Raw genomic sequence first — 13,932 nt, 5'->3', positions numbered from 1 at the left:
AAGTAGCAACAAAGATAATTTTATAGTTGGAGATCACGACATGAGGAGCTGTATTAAAGGGTCACAGCACTAGGAAGGTTGAGAAGCACCGACCTAAACAACCAAGAACCCCCTTTAACAGCCTCGGACGCACCTCCTCCCTCCCTGCCCACACCTACATTCCTCCAAACAGGACCAGCTTCCATCATCATCACAAGAACTTGGTTTTTATTTTTGCGTTTTCCCTTCCTCTCTTTCTTTCTTTTCAAACTAGTTAGAGTTGTATTTTAGGGAAAGGGAAAATAACAATTTTATTTTTCCAAAGGAAAAATTTTTTAAAAATCTTCATTTGGAATGTACACAAAGCACAATAATTGCTAAAAGAAAGATAAATGCTGAATTTGTACTCAAAACTATGACTTGAATCCTCAGTGGGGAATGCTCCATTTACGTTATATTATAAATCAAGGGAGCGTTATACCCAGCTAGGAGAGTGATCAGTTGAAGGGAACACAGCACACTAAAGCACAGGGTTTTTAAACATGTGCAATAAATGATTCTTCTATTATTGGATATTCGTGTGTGCGCTGGGATCCGGTTTATTTTCACACTTTTAAACGTATGTACATTAAATCTATATTACAGAGGTTCATCTGCTAAAATATGCTATAGATACAACTTTTATTTGGCCAACCTGCTTTTCTTTTCAGAGTTCAAAGGTAAAGTCTTCAAAGACTGGACTTTCATCACGTCATAGCAAAATCTACGCAACAATGTCCAGGACACAGCACTCTCAGAATCCCCAGCTTCTCTCTACTTAACAGCACAGAATAAACGAGTGAAGTTTTAGGAGATAAAACATCTTAAATCAAGACAATAGGAGTTTTACAGACTCCGCTGTAATCTTTTACTGGTTAGACATCATGACTCAGCTTCTCCAGTGGGAAACCTCTTGTGTGTTCTCTGGGTTATAAACAATACAAGTTTTCCTCTCTTTTTCTAGGACTCCCTGTGTGGATCTTGTTGTTGTTGTTGTTGTTGTTTAAAATTCTACCCTGTAATCTCAGAGACTTCCTCCACTCACACTTGGTCTTCAATAATAAATGATGAAAGGAAATGGAATAAGTTCTCCTTAATGAGGAAATTTTCACCTGGCTCAAGGAGCTGGGGACATCTATTAAGGGACTGGAGGAGTGCCTGCAGCATTGTAATTACCAGGGGAGCTTTGCACTCATGGGGTCCTCGCTGCCACTTGACTGCTTTCCTCTGATCCACCAACTCACAAGCCATACTAAACAAATTTCCCTCCATATTGCACGAGCTCTAATGTGAAAATAAGCACTTTTCTCGGCCTGCAATCATGAGATGGACCTGCAATTTTATTACTGTCCTTTCTCTTAGGAAAAACAGAAGGCAGAAGCTGGAAGCTCTAGTCCTGGTGCTCAGTAAATGACCCCAGGTCTAGCAATAGCAGACGACTGAGTGGCTTGTTCTCATCCTGCAAACCCTCGCTTACTTCTCCCCCGGGTTTGCACCACAGTGGTAATAAATTTTTGGCATCTCCAAATATTAATACTGTGCTGCAATCATATTATCGCCACTGGTGGGAAGATTATTTCTCATCTCTTTTCCTTTGGGGAAAGAGGCCATGCCTATATCCTAAAGAGGACTACAGACGATACTCTGCAAAATAGTGAGTGATGTTCAGAAAAGCAAAAGACAAAAGAGGGGACAAGCTGCAAGTTATTGGCCTCTCTTCATTTCTGATAGTGTTGTGACATGTTCCTCTGTAGCAATGGGGTCTTTGAAGGGATGCCACACCATCATCTTTGCACATGATACACAGGGCAGACATGAGCCATGCTATGAGAAAGCCCAGCATCTTGAAAGTGATCTAATGGGACATGAGTCAAGCAGGCATTCATGTGCCATCATATCTGAAATACTGATTCTCAACAGATAGCATCATGTGAAACTGTACTTTAGCTTGAAAGATAGAAACTATACTCTCAGCTCCAAAACTTCATGAGAAATCAATACTGTAGATGTTTTAAATAGTCTAGTTCTAATTTCTTTGTTCTGTATTATTACCTGTCTTCATTTTTATAATTTCCTATTTATTTTTGTGAAGCTGGGGATTGAATCCAATGTCTTGGGTATGAAAATAAGTATATTGTCACTAGTCTACATATGTAGACTAGCATATGTCATAGTTTACATCCTTAGCCTTATATTCATTTTTAAATAAAGTTTAGAATCCTTGGTTATGCATAAATACTATGATATTAGTTTCAGCCTGTTAAGGCCACTTATATTCTGTCAAATTTAATAATGTAACTTTCCTATGAATATTTATACCAAAATACCAATTATTTCCAGGTGTGGTGGTACATGTCTTTAGTCCTAGGGAGGTAGAAGCAGGCAGATCTCTGTGAGCTTGAGGCCAACCTGGTCTACACAATGACATGCGGAATTGTCAGAGCTACATTATAGAGAGACCCTATCTCAGGATGCTCACATGCCTCTGCCCCCTTTGTCTCTTCCCATCCTAGATTGCATTCTTGTATACAGCCCTTGAGGCAGTGATGAACATCATAGTTTTTAACTCTTTGGAAATGGGCAATGAAATTCTGAAGAGAATGCTCCCAGGCATTTTGGGTACCAACCTGAAGTTTGCTCATTCCTACACTCTATCTCTGACTTTATGTACTGTAATGGCATCGCAGGCATTACTTACCATGTAAGGATACCCTAGGGGGCAACATTCTCTGTAATTTTGCCAGTATGATTTTCTTTCTCCTCTATTGTTTTTTCCACACCTCAATGTGCTAGAGGAGGCTCAAGCACTATTTTAAATATATACATATCAGTAAGTATGTTAGAAGCTACTATTAATAAAGCAAGTGGTTTAAAAGGAAATCCTCTGAGATTTCTGTGCCTTTAAAACTTCTGTTTACATCTTCTAAAGAAGCCTTTGGGGCTTCTTCCCTGTCAGGCTGCCTGGATGTTCCCCCAGAAGAGCTCTAGAAAAGGGCATGTTCATTACAATATTTCTGCTCTAAGTGAGGTCAACTATTCATGCAGGAAAATGTGCATCTCACAACATGACAGCTGAAGGGACCTGATCTCCAACTGTCTGTTTAAAAGCTGTGCCTCTAAATAGCTTTGAAAAGGAGTTGTTGACTAGAAATGAAGACAGGGGTACTGAGTTGGAATTCTTCACTTTGCCTGACTCACAGGCAAAAAGGATGGCAAGCACCTGGGTGTGACTCAGTTGCACGATCTACAAAAAGTAGGACCATGCTATTTCCCAGCTGTATCATACATAGTACCAATGTGCTTTAAGGTCTCAAGAAAAATACAGATGTTTTCATCGAAAACAGTCTCTGGGTTTTGCCTCAACCTACTTTACCAAGTAAACCAGCTCTGTCAGCACAATTGAAAATATTCATGAAAGTTTCTCATCAAAACTTCAAAAATGGGGCCAGGTGTGGTAGCACATGCCTTCAATCCCAGCACTTGGAAGTTAGAAAGAGGCAAATCCTGAGTTCGAGACAGCCAGGGCCACACAAAGAAACCCTTGTCTCAAACAAAACAAAACAAAGAATGGCCAAAAATGTACATTTTTGAGGATGTAGTTTTTTTCCCAGAAAAGAAATATATAAATGTTGACTATTCTCAAAAAATAATAAAACCTTCATCCTGAAACTATTCTAGTCCTTGGTGCTTACATGTGTATGATCTCTATTTAATGACATAAAACAATTAGACAAATCTTACTTTATTAGTAAATGTCTCATCTAGAGCCTTCCTAGATAATTAGAAAAAAATTGGAACCTAACTATGCTAATTTATGATGTCTTTCACCATAGTCAGCTTATTTCTTGGACTATCCATCTTGCACTTAGTAATTTGGTTAGATTTGTTTGTTTGGTTGGTTTGGTTTGGTTTGGTTGGATTTTTAAGCAACCGGGAATCATGTGTTTTATTTCCTTCTCCCTTCTTTCTTACAACTGAGAAATTTTGATTTTCATTAAGACCAGTAATGTTTCTGTATATCATATAAATTTTACTAATTGCTCACTTTATGCTGATTCCCATGAAAATATAAAATAAATAGATAACTCTAAATCATTTGTATACATTCTAAGATGTATGCTCTTCTTTAGGATGAGGAGCGCTATTTTATACTCTTTCTTACAAATCAAAAAAAGTTCTTACTATAAAACAACTAGTGCAAAAGGATATTAAGCAAGTGGGAAGGCTCAGCAGGTAAAGGGGCTTGCCACATAATCCTGAAGACCTGAGTTCAATCCCAGCATCCACAATGGAAAGAGGAAGCTCTACTACTCTAACTACACACACCATAGCACACGTAAACATCATACACATGCATGCACACATATACACAAATAGCAAATTTTAACTTAAAAAGTATATTAAGATATTTGCATATTTACTATTATCCCTAGTGGAATTTCTCATTTAATTTTGAAGGTAATGCCATGCATATGATAATTATAGAATGATGATGCTTTGTAGCTTCAACTGTTACAACTGTGGCCAAATAATTAGACAACATTCAATTTAATCTTACTTTCAAGACTCTCACTTTCATTAAAGTTACCATAAAAATACTAGCAATCATAATTTCTCACTTCCTAAGTAGAATTTATCTACTCTCCCAGTACATGTTTCTCATAATGTACCTATCTATGACTTCCCTCCTATCTCTCTGTAATTAACTTCACTGGACTCGTTCAATTGTCTTCCATAATTATCTCACCAACCCCTCTCTACATTATGCCAGACCGTTGAAAGTGTCTTCCCATTGATTTATTCATAGGATTTTTTTTCTTCAAGCTGCTGCTGTAGCAATTTTAAAGCAAAGCATACTTGCCTTGGACTCAGACTTGACTCCAGCATGAACCACTTGTGAAACCTTGGGAAATTAACTTAAGAATTTAGGGCCTTCATTTATAGAGTAAAATATGGATATAGATCTTCTCAGACCACTCATGTTGAGATAGGAGATAGATATACAAGAGTATTAGTTCTCTAAATCTTAGTCTTCATTCAATTTCCCTGAATTAACATTTTCATATTTACCATGTCCATCAATGTAGCTTATTCTTGTGTAGCTATTTATATAGATTATAAGCCCACTGAAGACAGGTTAATAACTAAAAATTATTCTTCAACAAATGATACTGGACCTAGTTAAAGATCTTGTACACAATGGATACCAAATAAATATTCATTAGTAATTGCTAATGAATGAACATGGTTATTAATAAAGTAAAATTACATCAGGCAAATGTTTTGTGTAAATTTTTGTATCATGTATAATAAATAGATTATTAAAATTAATAGAGTCATATTACACCCATGAGATTACTTAAAACAACCTATCTCATCATATAAAAAATAAAATCTAGTTAAAATATAATGCACCTTTCTATTAGTTCTGAGGCATAAAATTTCCCATAGCAATACTTCTGTTTTAAAGAAAAAATATTCTTGTTTAAGTATTCTTCAATTTTAATACTGTTAAAGAACTTCATAGCCAGGCAAGATGGCACACACCTCTAATCCCAGAACCTAGGAGGTAGAGACAGAAGCATCAGGAATTCGAGGCCACATTCAGCTACCTAGTGAGTTCAAGGCAAGCTGAGTCTTCATGAAATACGAACTCAGAAAATCAAAAGAACAAAAGAAAAATAGAAAAAGGAAATGCACTGTATAGATGGCTAGGGATATGAAGACTAAAGACACAGAATAGCAATATGTCATGACTGGAGAAGTGGATTTTCTGCCATGTTTAACACTTCAAACGTCACATATTCAGCACCTTGTATATCAGCCTAGTAAAATAAGAAGGAGGCATGTGTTATAATTAGGATTAAACTAAGAAATACAGTAAGTTGGTACTGCTGTAAAGTAATATAAGACCACTTCCTGGGAATAAAATCAGAGGACTGCATGAAAGTGCCCTACCCCCACATCCTGTTTCTACATCCAAAGGAATAAATATGTCATTCCAAAATAAACAAGTCCTAACAGGCAAGTATGTTATAGTCATATAAGTTTCCCTGAGTTGCTTCTATATTTGATGTTTTAAACCAGAAATTATAAATTAACGCTAGAAACCAAAGCACAGACAGTCTCATTCTTATGTGTAAGCTCTAACAACTCTTGGGTGACACTTTCTCTTGGAAACTTCAATCAAATGTAAGCACAAAGTGTTCTTGTCTGATTTTGCTATGCCTTGTGAGCAAGTTAAATAAAAAGTCAATAGAAACTAGCATGTGTAGGTGAGGGCATTCAAAGGGACGGTTCCAGCTAAGGTGACACCTGCATTATTACATCAGCCAGAAGTTTGTGGCTGCAGGGAAATGGCCAACTTTACTGAGCTCAATTTACCACTTGAATGCCCAAGCAGAACTCACTAGGCTTGCCTGAGATTGTTTCCCTAAGCAATAGGCATGCCTGTGATTTTTCAGCACCCACCAATAGGTATAGTTTATCGCACAAACATAGTGAAGTTCAGATGGAAACCGGACTCTTGAAAACTGTACTTTCCCCTTCTTCAGGTCATTCATTATAGCAGTAAGGGGAGATGAAAAAGGAAGCAAATATTCATATTATCAGAATCGGTGAAGCATAAAAAAATCAGAGAAGCCAATAGAATATTGGATAAAAATAATTTCTATATTTTCATAAACAAATAGCAATTTTACATCAATCATTCATAGAGAAATAAATCCAAACCTTAGCTTCTAAAGTCTAAACTACAACTCCCTAGGTATATACACTACTTCTGAGCATCTAAAATGGTGGGAAACAAATTCCTTTAAACAGTTATCTCCAACATGACTAAGGAAGTGGCATCCATCGTGTGCTGCGAAAACCAGAGGGTAAAAGAGGCTGTTCCAGGAAAATCCCAGTCGCCATAAATGGTGAGAGACCTTCCTTCTGCTAACGTCACACAGACAGGCTGTTTCTTCTTTAAAATACTCACTTGAAGGAAAACTGGAAAGCTCACACAGCTTTGTTGTGGCCAGGTTTTTATGTAAATTTCTCTAAATTATGCAGGTGTAATGGCATCCCTGAAGGGCTATATTAGAAATATTGAATGAGTCCAGAAGAAGAATGGTGTTTGAAAACACACAATTTCTGAGCAGCCGACAGAGGATACTGAGAGGCTCATAATATTTCTGACCTGTTCATATTTCTTTAAATATTATGGTTGTCTTTCAGTTGAAAGATGTTTAATTCAATTTGATGCTATAAATAAAATGTTTGGGACATAAGGTTCTAAAGTATTTCCTGATAACAAGTGAGCCTATTCATATTTCATTACAGTGATAGTATCCCAGCTAAAGGATCTTAGAGCCTGTTGTTGTCTGACCATTGCCAACACAATGAAAATGATCACCATAGGCTCTAGTTATATGGAATTAAAAGCTACTGTGCCTTTAGTGGCAAATGTAACTCTGGTGGAGGTGTTTATTACATATAGACTTAGTTCTTCTAGATGGTACATAATACACCTCTAAACTATAAACATACACATGTCTGTGTATGTGTGCACATTTAATTCCTCTAGAACTTCAGTCTTAACTTCTCAAACTCCCTGAAGATAATCTATCAATGTGTGATGACCTGTTATTGCACAGATAATAGGTAATTTGGTACATACTGGACCTCTAAATTCCAATTCCAATGTGTGTACATGTACACACCAACACACACACACACACACACACACACACACACACACACACACACCTCCTGTATGACAACTCATCACATTCAGGAAACAGAAACTTCTCAGAGCCTAACAGATAATTCACATCAATGGTGCTGTCTTGTGTTGGTTAATGTCAGTGTTCCATTTATGAATTTGATGACCTGCCTAGCATGTTCTTCTTCAGCAGTAAGTAATTAAAGACAACATGAAAGTCAGTGAACACAAGTGGAAAGGGGGAAAATTTGACCGAAGCTGCCTAAATAATAGCTATCCCCAATTATAGTAAAAGTGGATATTGTCCTCAAAGCAACATGTATGTCACCACTTCTGTGCTTACGCGATGGTGAAACAGTGATCAGTACTGAGTTCTGAAAGGGAGACCCTCAGTGCTAAGACACTAATCTGATCATCACAGCAGAGCCCACCTCAAACGATCACACCAACGATGGCTGGGATCCCTTGCTGTTAATTTCCCCCAGAAATCTATGTGAAAGTTGCAGACGATTTAAGCACATGGGCACCAGAGATACGCAGTAGCAGGAGAAACTTGGAGTCCTCTCAACATACATCAAATAAATAATTACCTCCTGGGCCCACATCCAAAGTCAGATTTTCCAACACGGGAACAGTTTAGGATTTAGAGCAATGTAAATCATAAACAAATGTGAATGTAAAAAAGAACAACCGCTCTTTTCAACCCTTATCCAAGCCAGCAACAAAGTCTACTCCTTAATGTCAACTGACGATAAGGGGTTTCTATTATTTGGGGAATTATGCATAATTTGAGAACTAAATCTTTCTGGACATATAGAAGTTTCTGAGGAAATAAAAGATCTCATGGCCCAGGATAAAGGTAAGAATGATCAAACCTGGGCCAGGAAACTTGAGTCTCAAGTACTTAAAATCAGTCAACTTTGGCAATCCTTTTGACCTCAGACCCTTATATACCATAGAAGGGTCAAGACAGCTAGCTCCAGTGGTCAATCATGTTCCTTATTTATATGACATTTATAACAAGCATCACGTCACAGTGTGCTTAAATCAGTGAACCTCAGAAAGAACGTGAACAGTGCATACAGTATCTTTCAGATAATAACACGAAATTTAGGGTTAGTGCCATTTGAGTCTCACCACAGGTGTTTGGATTTCATGCTATAATAAGCCTCAAAACTATTTACACAGGCTAGATAATGCTTTTGAACCTTTAAACGTATTACAAGCTCTGGGGTAGCTCTATACAGATCTTTATGAACAAATGAATGAATATTTAATTATGAATATGCTAATATCAAAAAATGGAAGCTAAAAATGTCCAACTATCATCAAACACATGCAACAGAATCGGTAGACATACTTTAAGTTGCCTACAGCAATGGGTTGTTCCTACCCTCCAAAGACCTTTCCCTTTTTCTATCAAAATCCATTTTTTTCTGCTTAGTTGTAATCTTAACATGACTTCTAGCTGTAACAAGAACTATTCAATTAAAACATTAAGTTGCTCCCCAAACCCCGTGCTCGCAAATTAGAATTTATATCAAGTGGACACTTCGATCACAATAGCATCTGCTATTCTTCCTTGTGGGGCTGTTTGGTGCACTGCGAGTTTCTAGCGCCCCCGTGTGGTTTCACTGGAGTGCTTTCAGAAGCCTTTGAAATCTGTTGCCTAAAACTGAGCCGTGGAAGACTATACATAATTCAACGTGGAAGTTTTGCTGGTGTCATAAACCAAGAAAAGAAAGCCTAAGTCAGCAAAACCCTTAGACAAATGTATAGGTTCCATCTTTGTCTTATTTGCTGACTACTGTTCATTTTACACAAGCTCTTAAAAGAATAGCTACAGGCAATGGTGGCCAGTCCCGTCCTTGTTTGGCAAAATCCCTGTGTACAAAATCAAGAATTTAACAAGGGTAAAACCCAGGAGCGACCCTCTTCCAGATTTCCCATTGTCCTCAACATTTTATGTAATTAAATCGTCTTCATTTCCCCAAGCCATTTGAAAATGATGTATACTTCCAAGTCTTTCTTTCTCTAAATATATTCCTAGGCTTAGAAAGGAGATCTCTTTCCAACACAGGTATGTTTCAGTATATTAGAGAGAGAAGCTAAAGAAGACCTTACATCTTAATTTGGTAATAGATGCGCCGCTTCTCAAAGATGTATGTGTTAAATCTGTCTAAGCCAGAAACAACCCAATAGGCAGTCTTCAAATAAAAAAATTAAAAGGATACATTTTAAATATCTGACATTATCAGAACATTCTAAACATAAAATGAAATTTATAAATAATTGGCCATGAAAAAATTAAAATGTAAATTAGTCAGAGGTAAAGAGGTTATTAACAGACACATCAGTATGGCTCATTTATATCCTAAACTAAAAAGTCCCCATTTTGATAATATCAGTAGAATACAAGGAGAATAAATTCTCTATCAACACACAGTGATTTGTAGGTTAATATTAAAAGCAGAACTAAGATTCAAAACTGAAAATCAGATTTTTATTTTTTGAATTTCTTATTAACAATATGTATACCAGTAAATATTTATAAATGTACTCTAGTTAACTCTTAGCTCTAGAGACTTAAACAATCACAATATTTGACATCACCAACAAAAGTATAAAACTATTTAAAATATTAATAAATGCCTTTCAAAACATAGTATGTGAGAAACTGACAGTTATCTCTTTTCCTTATGCTGGCATCAGTTAGCTCAACTGAGGCAGACCCTTGGCCAACTGCATGGAAGGGCAACTCAAGCACTGCACTGAAAATACAGAGAGTGGTTCAAAGCAATCCTCTTACCTGTTAAGCCCTTTCAGTGTCTTATCCATGTTTAAAATGTCACGCATCTTATACAGAAACCACTTGTCGATGGACGTGAGCTTCACAATCTCATCAAGGGGCATGTTGTTCTCCAAGGCCTGCCAGAAGAAGAACAAACACTTTCCCTGGCAACCATTTTCTAAATGGCTTGTTTAATTGAAAACATAGGAGCCATTCCTTCACTCATTAGAGAGACTGGGGCCAGGCTACCTCCTGAGATATGAAACTGAACCACGGATGTGCCTTGAAATCAACCTAGGATGCTGTTAACTGCACCCACAAATGCCATTCAGAGAAAGCACAAGAGGAATGTGTGTGCTCACAACAGTCTTAACAGGTCCTGTCCCCTCCTCCTTATTTGGCTAGGTTACTATTTCCTAAACTATGTATTATTGGTATAAAGAAGGATCTAATGACACTATAAACCTACTCTATTGGCAGCTCCCGTCATTTTCTTAAGTGTACTTTAACAATCTAAAAAAGCAAAGCAGTAACTACTCACTGAGCTGAATGTACTAGCAAACTACATAACTCCCCAAACCAAACCTCCCAACCCCAAAACGTGCACATTGTTATTATTTGTATTTATACAAATGTGAGCAATAATAGACATATAATATCTATTTCAAAACTATATTAGAAAAATGTTTTATCTCTTTAAACTCAGAAGAGAAGTGCAAATGACCAGTAACTCTGATGTCATATTCAACTCACGGAGTTTGCTTAAAACTTTCCTTATTTCTGCTATAAGAGAGCCCATGATTGTAAGCTTTGAGCCATAGCGTGGTTCACAGTTCACTTGACTAGAATAACACTTTGTGAAAACACTCAAAGCCATGTTTGCTTTTTAACTTTGTATGACTCTTATGTAGCTCTTCACAAAATCACAGTCTTGTCTACAAAATCTACATTGGTCTTAGTCCCTAAGAGACTAAAAGCTGCCAGGCAGTAACAATAGAAGGTACATAGAAAATAAGTTATTCATGCTTTTTACAGATGAAATAAAGATTACATCTGATGATGTACAATGAACAAGGGCCCAGAATCTGGTAGCCATTTCCCTGAGAGGAAGAAGAGCCTACAGTCAGGCCTGCTTCCATCATAAAGCAAGCCTGCCACTCCTGAGACATCATCGTCTCACACTGTAACTACTCTGTCTTGCTCCCACTGGAATGAAGTCCATTCTGACCCCAAACACACTTAAGGCTGGTGAAATGTTCTCCAAATAAAAACTAATGCCTGCATTCTCCCCAAATCAAAAGAGGTGGTGACCCAGTCATCCTGAAATAAGAATTCTGCAAAAGCCAGACCTCAGAGTACCTTGCCCTCTCCTGAGAATCATGAAAGCAGGTGGGGAGTCCCACTCTCCCTCTATTCTTTTTCCCTTTCAGTCCTGCACTGTCCTTATTTCTTTGTCAAAATCACCAAGTCCCTGGTTGCTGTGGAAATGAACAGTAATGATGACCTCTAACAAACAGGAATCAGTTCCCTGTCCCAGCACTCGGGCAGATAATAATTTATATCCTCAAGCCTGCACTTCTTGCTTGTATACAGCGTGCTCTGAGCAGGATGAACCTCCGAATGTTTGCCCTGCATCCTCATCCTTTGTAAGTCTGTTAGAAAAGAATGAGAGATTTGCCTGAGTTTTACAGCCTGGCTGGGAACTAGGAAATGCTATCCTTTTTCATCTGCTTCAAGTGGCAGAAACGAGATTGCTAGACTCAAGGAAAAAATCCATTTACTGCCCTTCCCCTGAGGGAGAAAATTATATCTATATATGTATCTATATATTTACACATGCACAACCACACATATGAATGTCCTTGGTTGCTTCTTAAATAAAAGACTAAAAGAAGAACTGTAAACACAGTGAATTGGCCTTATAGAAAAACCTGACTTTGTTGCTGCACCCCACCACTCCTGAAAAACATCAGTCTTAAACTCAAGAGTAGAAAATATTCATCAAAGATAATAGTCTCTCCCAGAATTTCAGTAGGACTTAACTATTCTAGACATAAAACCCATAAGTATGAGAAGAGTATATATCAAATGCTCTGAAGGAAATATCCCTGTTTCTCTGTCAGCTCTCTGCAGGCCTGTCACTAAACACTAGTAAAAGTTGCAGTGAGTTCAAATCAGGAAGTGCATGTTTCTGTTTCTACCAAGGCGTTATATAAGTCAGATTTCTTCTTTAAAGATACAGTTCATATTTTCATTAGTATATCTCACATGCGAACACACACAGAAAAAAAAACAAGGGAGCTTTGTGAACCCAGGGTGGTTTGACACTGTTGGAGGATTAATGCCGTGCTTCCTTAAATGTCAAAAAGTCATTTAGAGATTTCTGACCAGACAGATTCCAGATGCCCAAGTCACCTTTCATAAAATCAGATGGGCTGAAACTTCAAAACTCTAAGCACAGTAAATATGAAGGGAAATTAAAATGGCCCTTCATTTGCATTTGAAGGAACTAGGGGATGGACTAAGAAAGGCAGGGCTTTTTGTTCCACAGGTAACCCTTCCAATAAGATAATTGCATGGGAAAGCCTACTGTCACAGTCTAGGTAGCCTGATGTTTAAACACAGAAAAAACAAAAGGGATTATGTCAGGGTCTTTGATAGGATGTACTATAGGACACCAGCGTAGCTCCTCTCTAAATACAATTCCATCCATTTTCCAGGAGCATTTGCTAAAAGGTTACAAGAAAGGACAAATCAGAACTATAAACTCTTAAAGTCCTGGTGCTGTGTATACAAAAAGGAGGGCCCATTTGGGCTGTGTCAGTATCCTTTAAAAATGCATTGTGCCCTTGGGTCCAAGCTTCAAGTTAAATTTAAAAAAAAAACAAACTTTCTATTACCCAATTATAAGAACGTCTGATGAAATTCAGAGAGATGTTGCATGTGAGACAGAGATAAGGAAGAGTTATGCTTGTATGTGTGTGAGAGAGACAGAAAGTGCAAGCATGTATGTGTGCAGGTTCACATGAAGAGGTCAGAAGGCACCTCACAAACACTGGGCTGTTTGCAAAGCTGACTAAATTCCAAGGCCATTTCTGGTCAGCCCACATTACCTTAGCAATGGCGTAGATGCGGGTGCTGGAGGGCTCAGACAGCTCTTTCTTCAGATCCAGGTTTGCTGGCCATTCCTTATTCATTGGGAGCCGGGGAGTGAACCCATCCACAGATGGATGGCACATCCTCAGAGCCTTCTGGAAACTTTCCTCAAAGGTGCGACCAATGGCCATGACCTGGGATGCACACATAAGAGCTTCTCTTGAAAGAACAACCTCACATAGTTGTAGTTTCTCACAAAATTAGCTGTGTAATATGTTCCAAAACATGACAACTGCAAAAAGATTCTGAGAGTATTCAC

The 13,932-nt window shown here is 37.8% G+C and overlaps 1 protein-coding gene across 1 annotated transcript in view; it reads right to left on the bottom strand.

The window, feature by feature from the left end:
* Positions 1-13,932, bottom strand: part of Cps1 (carbamoyl-phosphate synthase 1) — a 107,592-nt gene that overhangs the window by 41,054 nt on the left and 52,606 nt on the right. The window contains 2 exon segments of the mRNA XM_021156158.2: positions 10,536-10,654; positions 13,631-13,807. Coding sequence (XP_021011817.1) covers positions 10,536-10,654; positions 13,631-13,807 — 296 coding nt within the window.

This window comes from Mus caroli, chromosome 1 (genome assembly GCF_900094665.2).
Source record: "Mus caroli chromosome 1, CAROLI_EIJ_v1.1, whole genome shotgun sequence".
Classification (NCBI taxonomy): Eukaryota; Metazoa; Chordata; class Mammalia; order Rodentia; family Muridae; genus Mus; species Mus caroli.
This window is presented reverse-complemented; position numbering and strand designations above follow the sequence as displayed.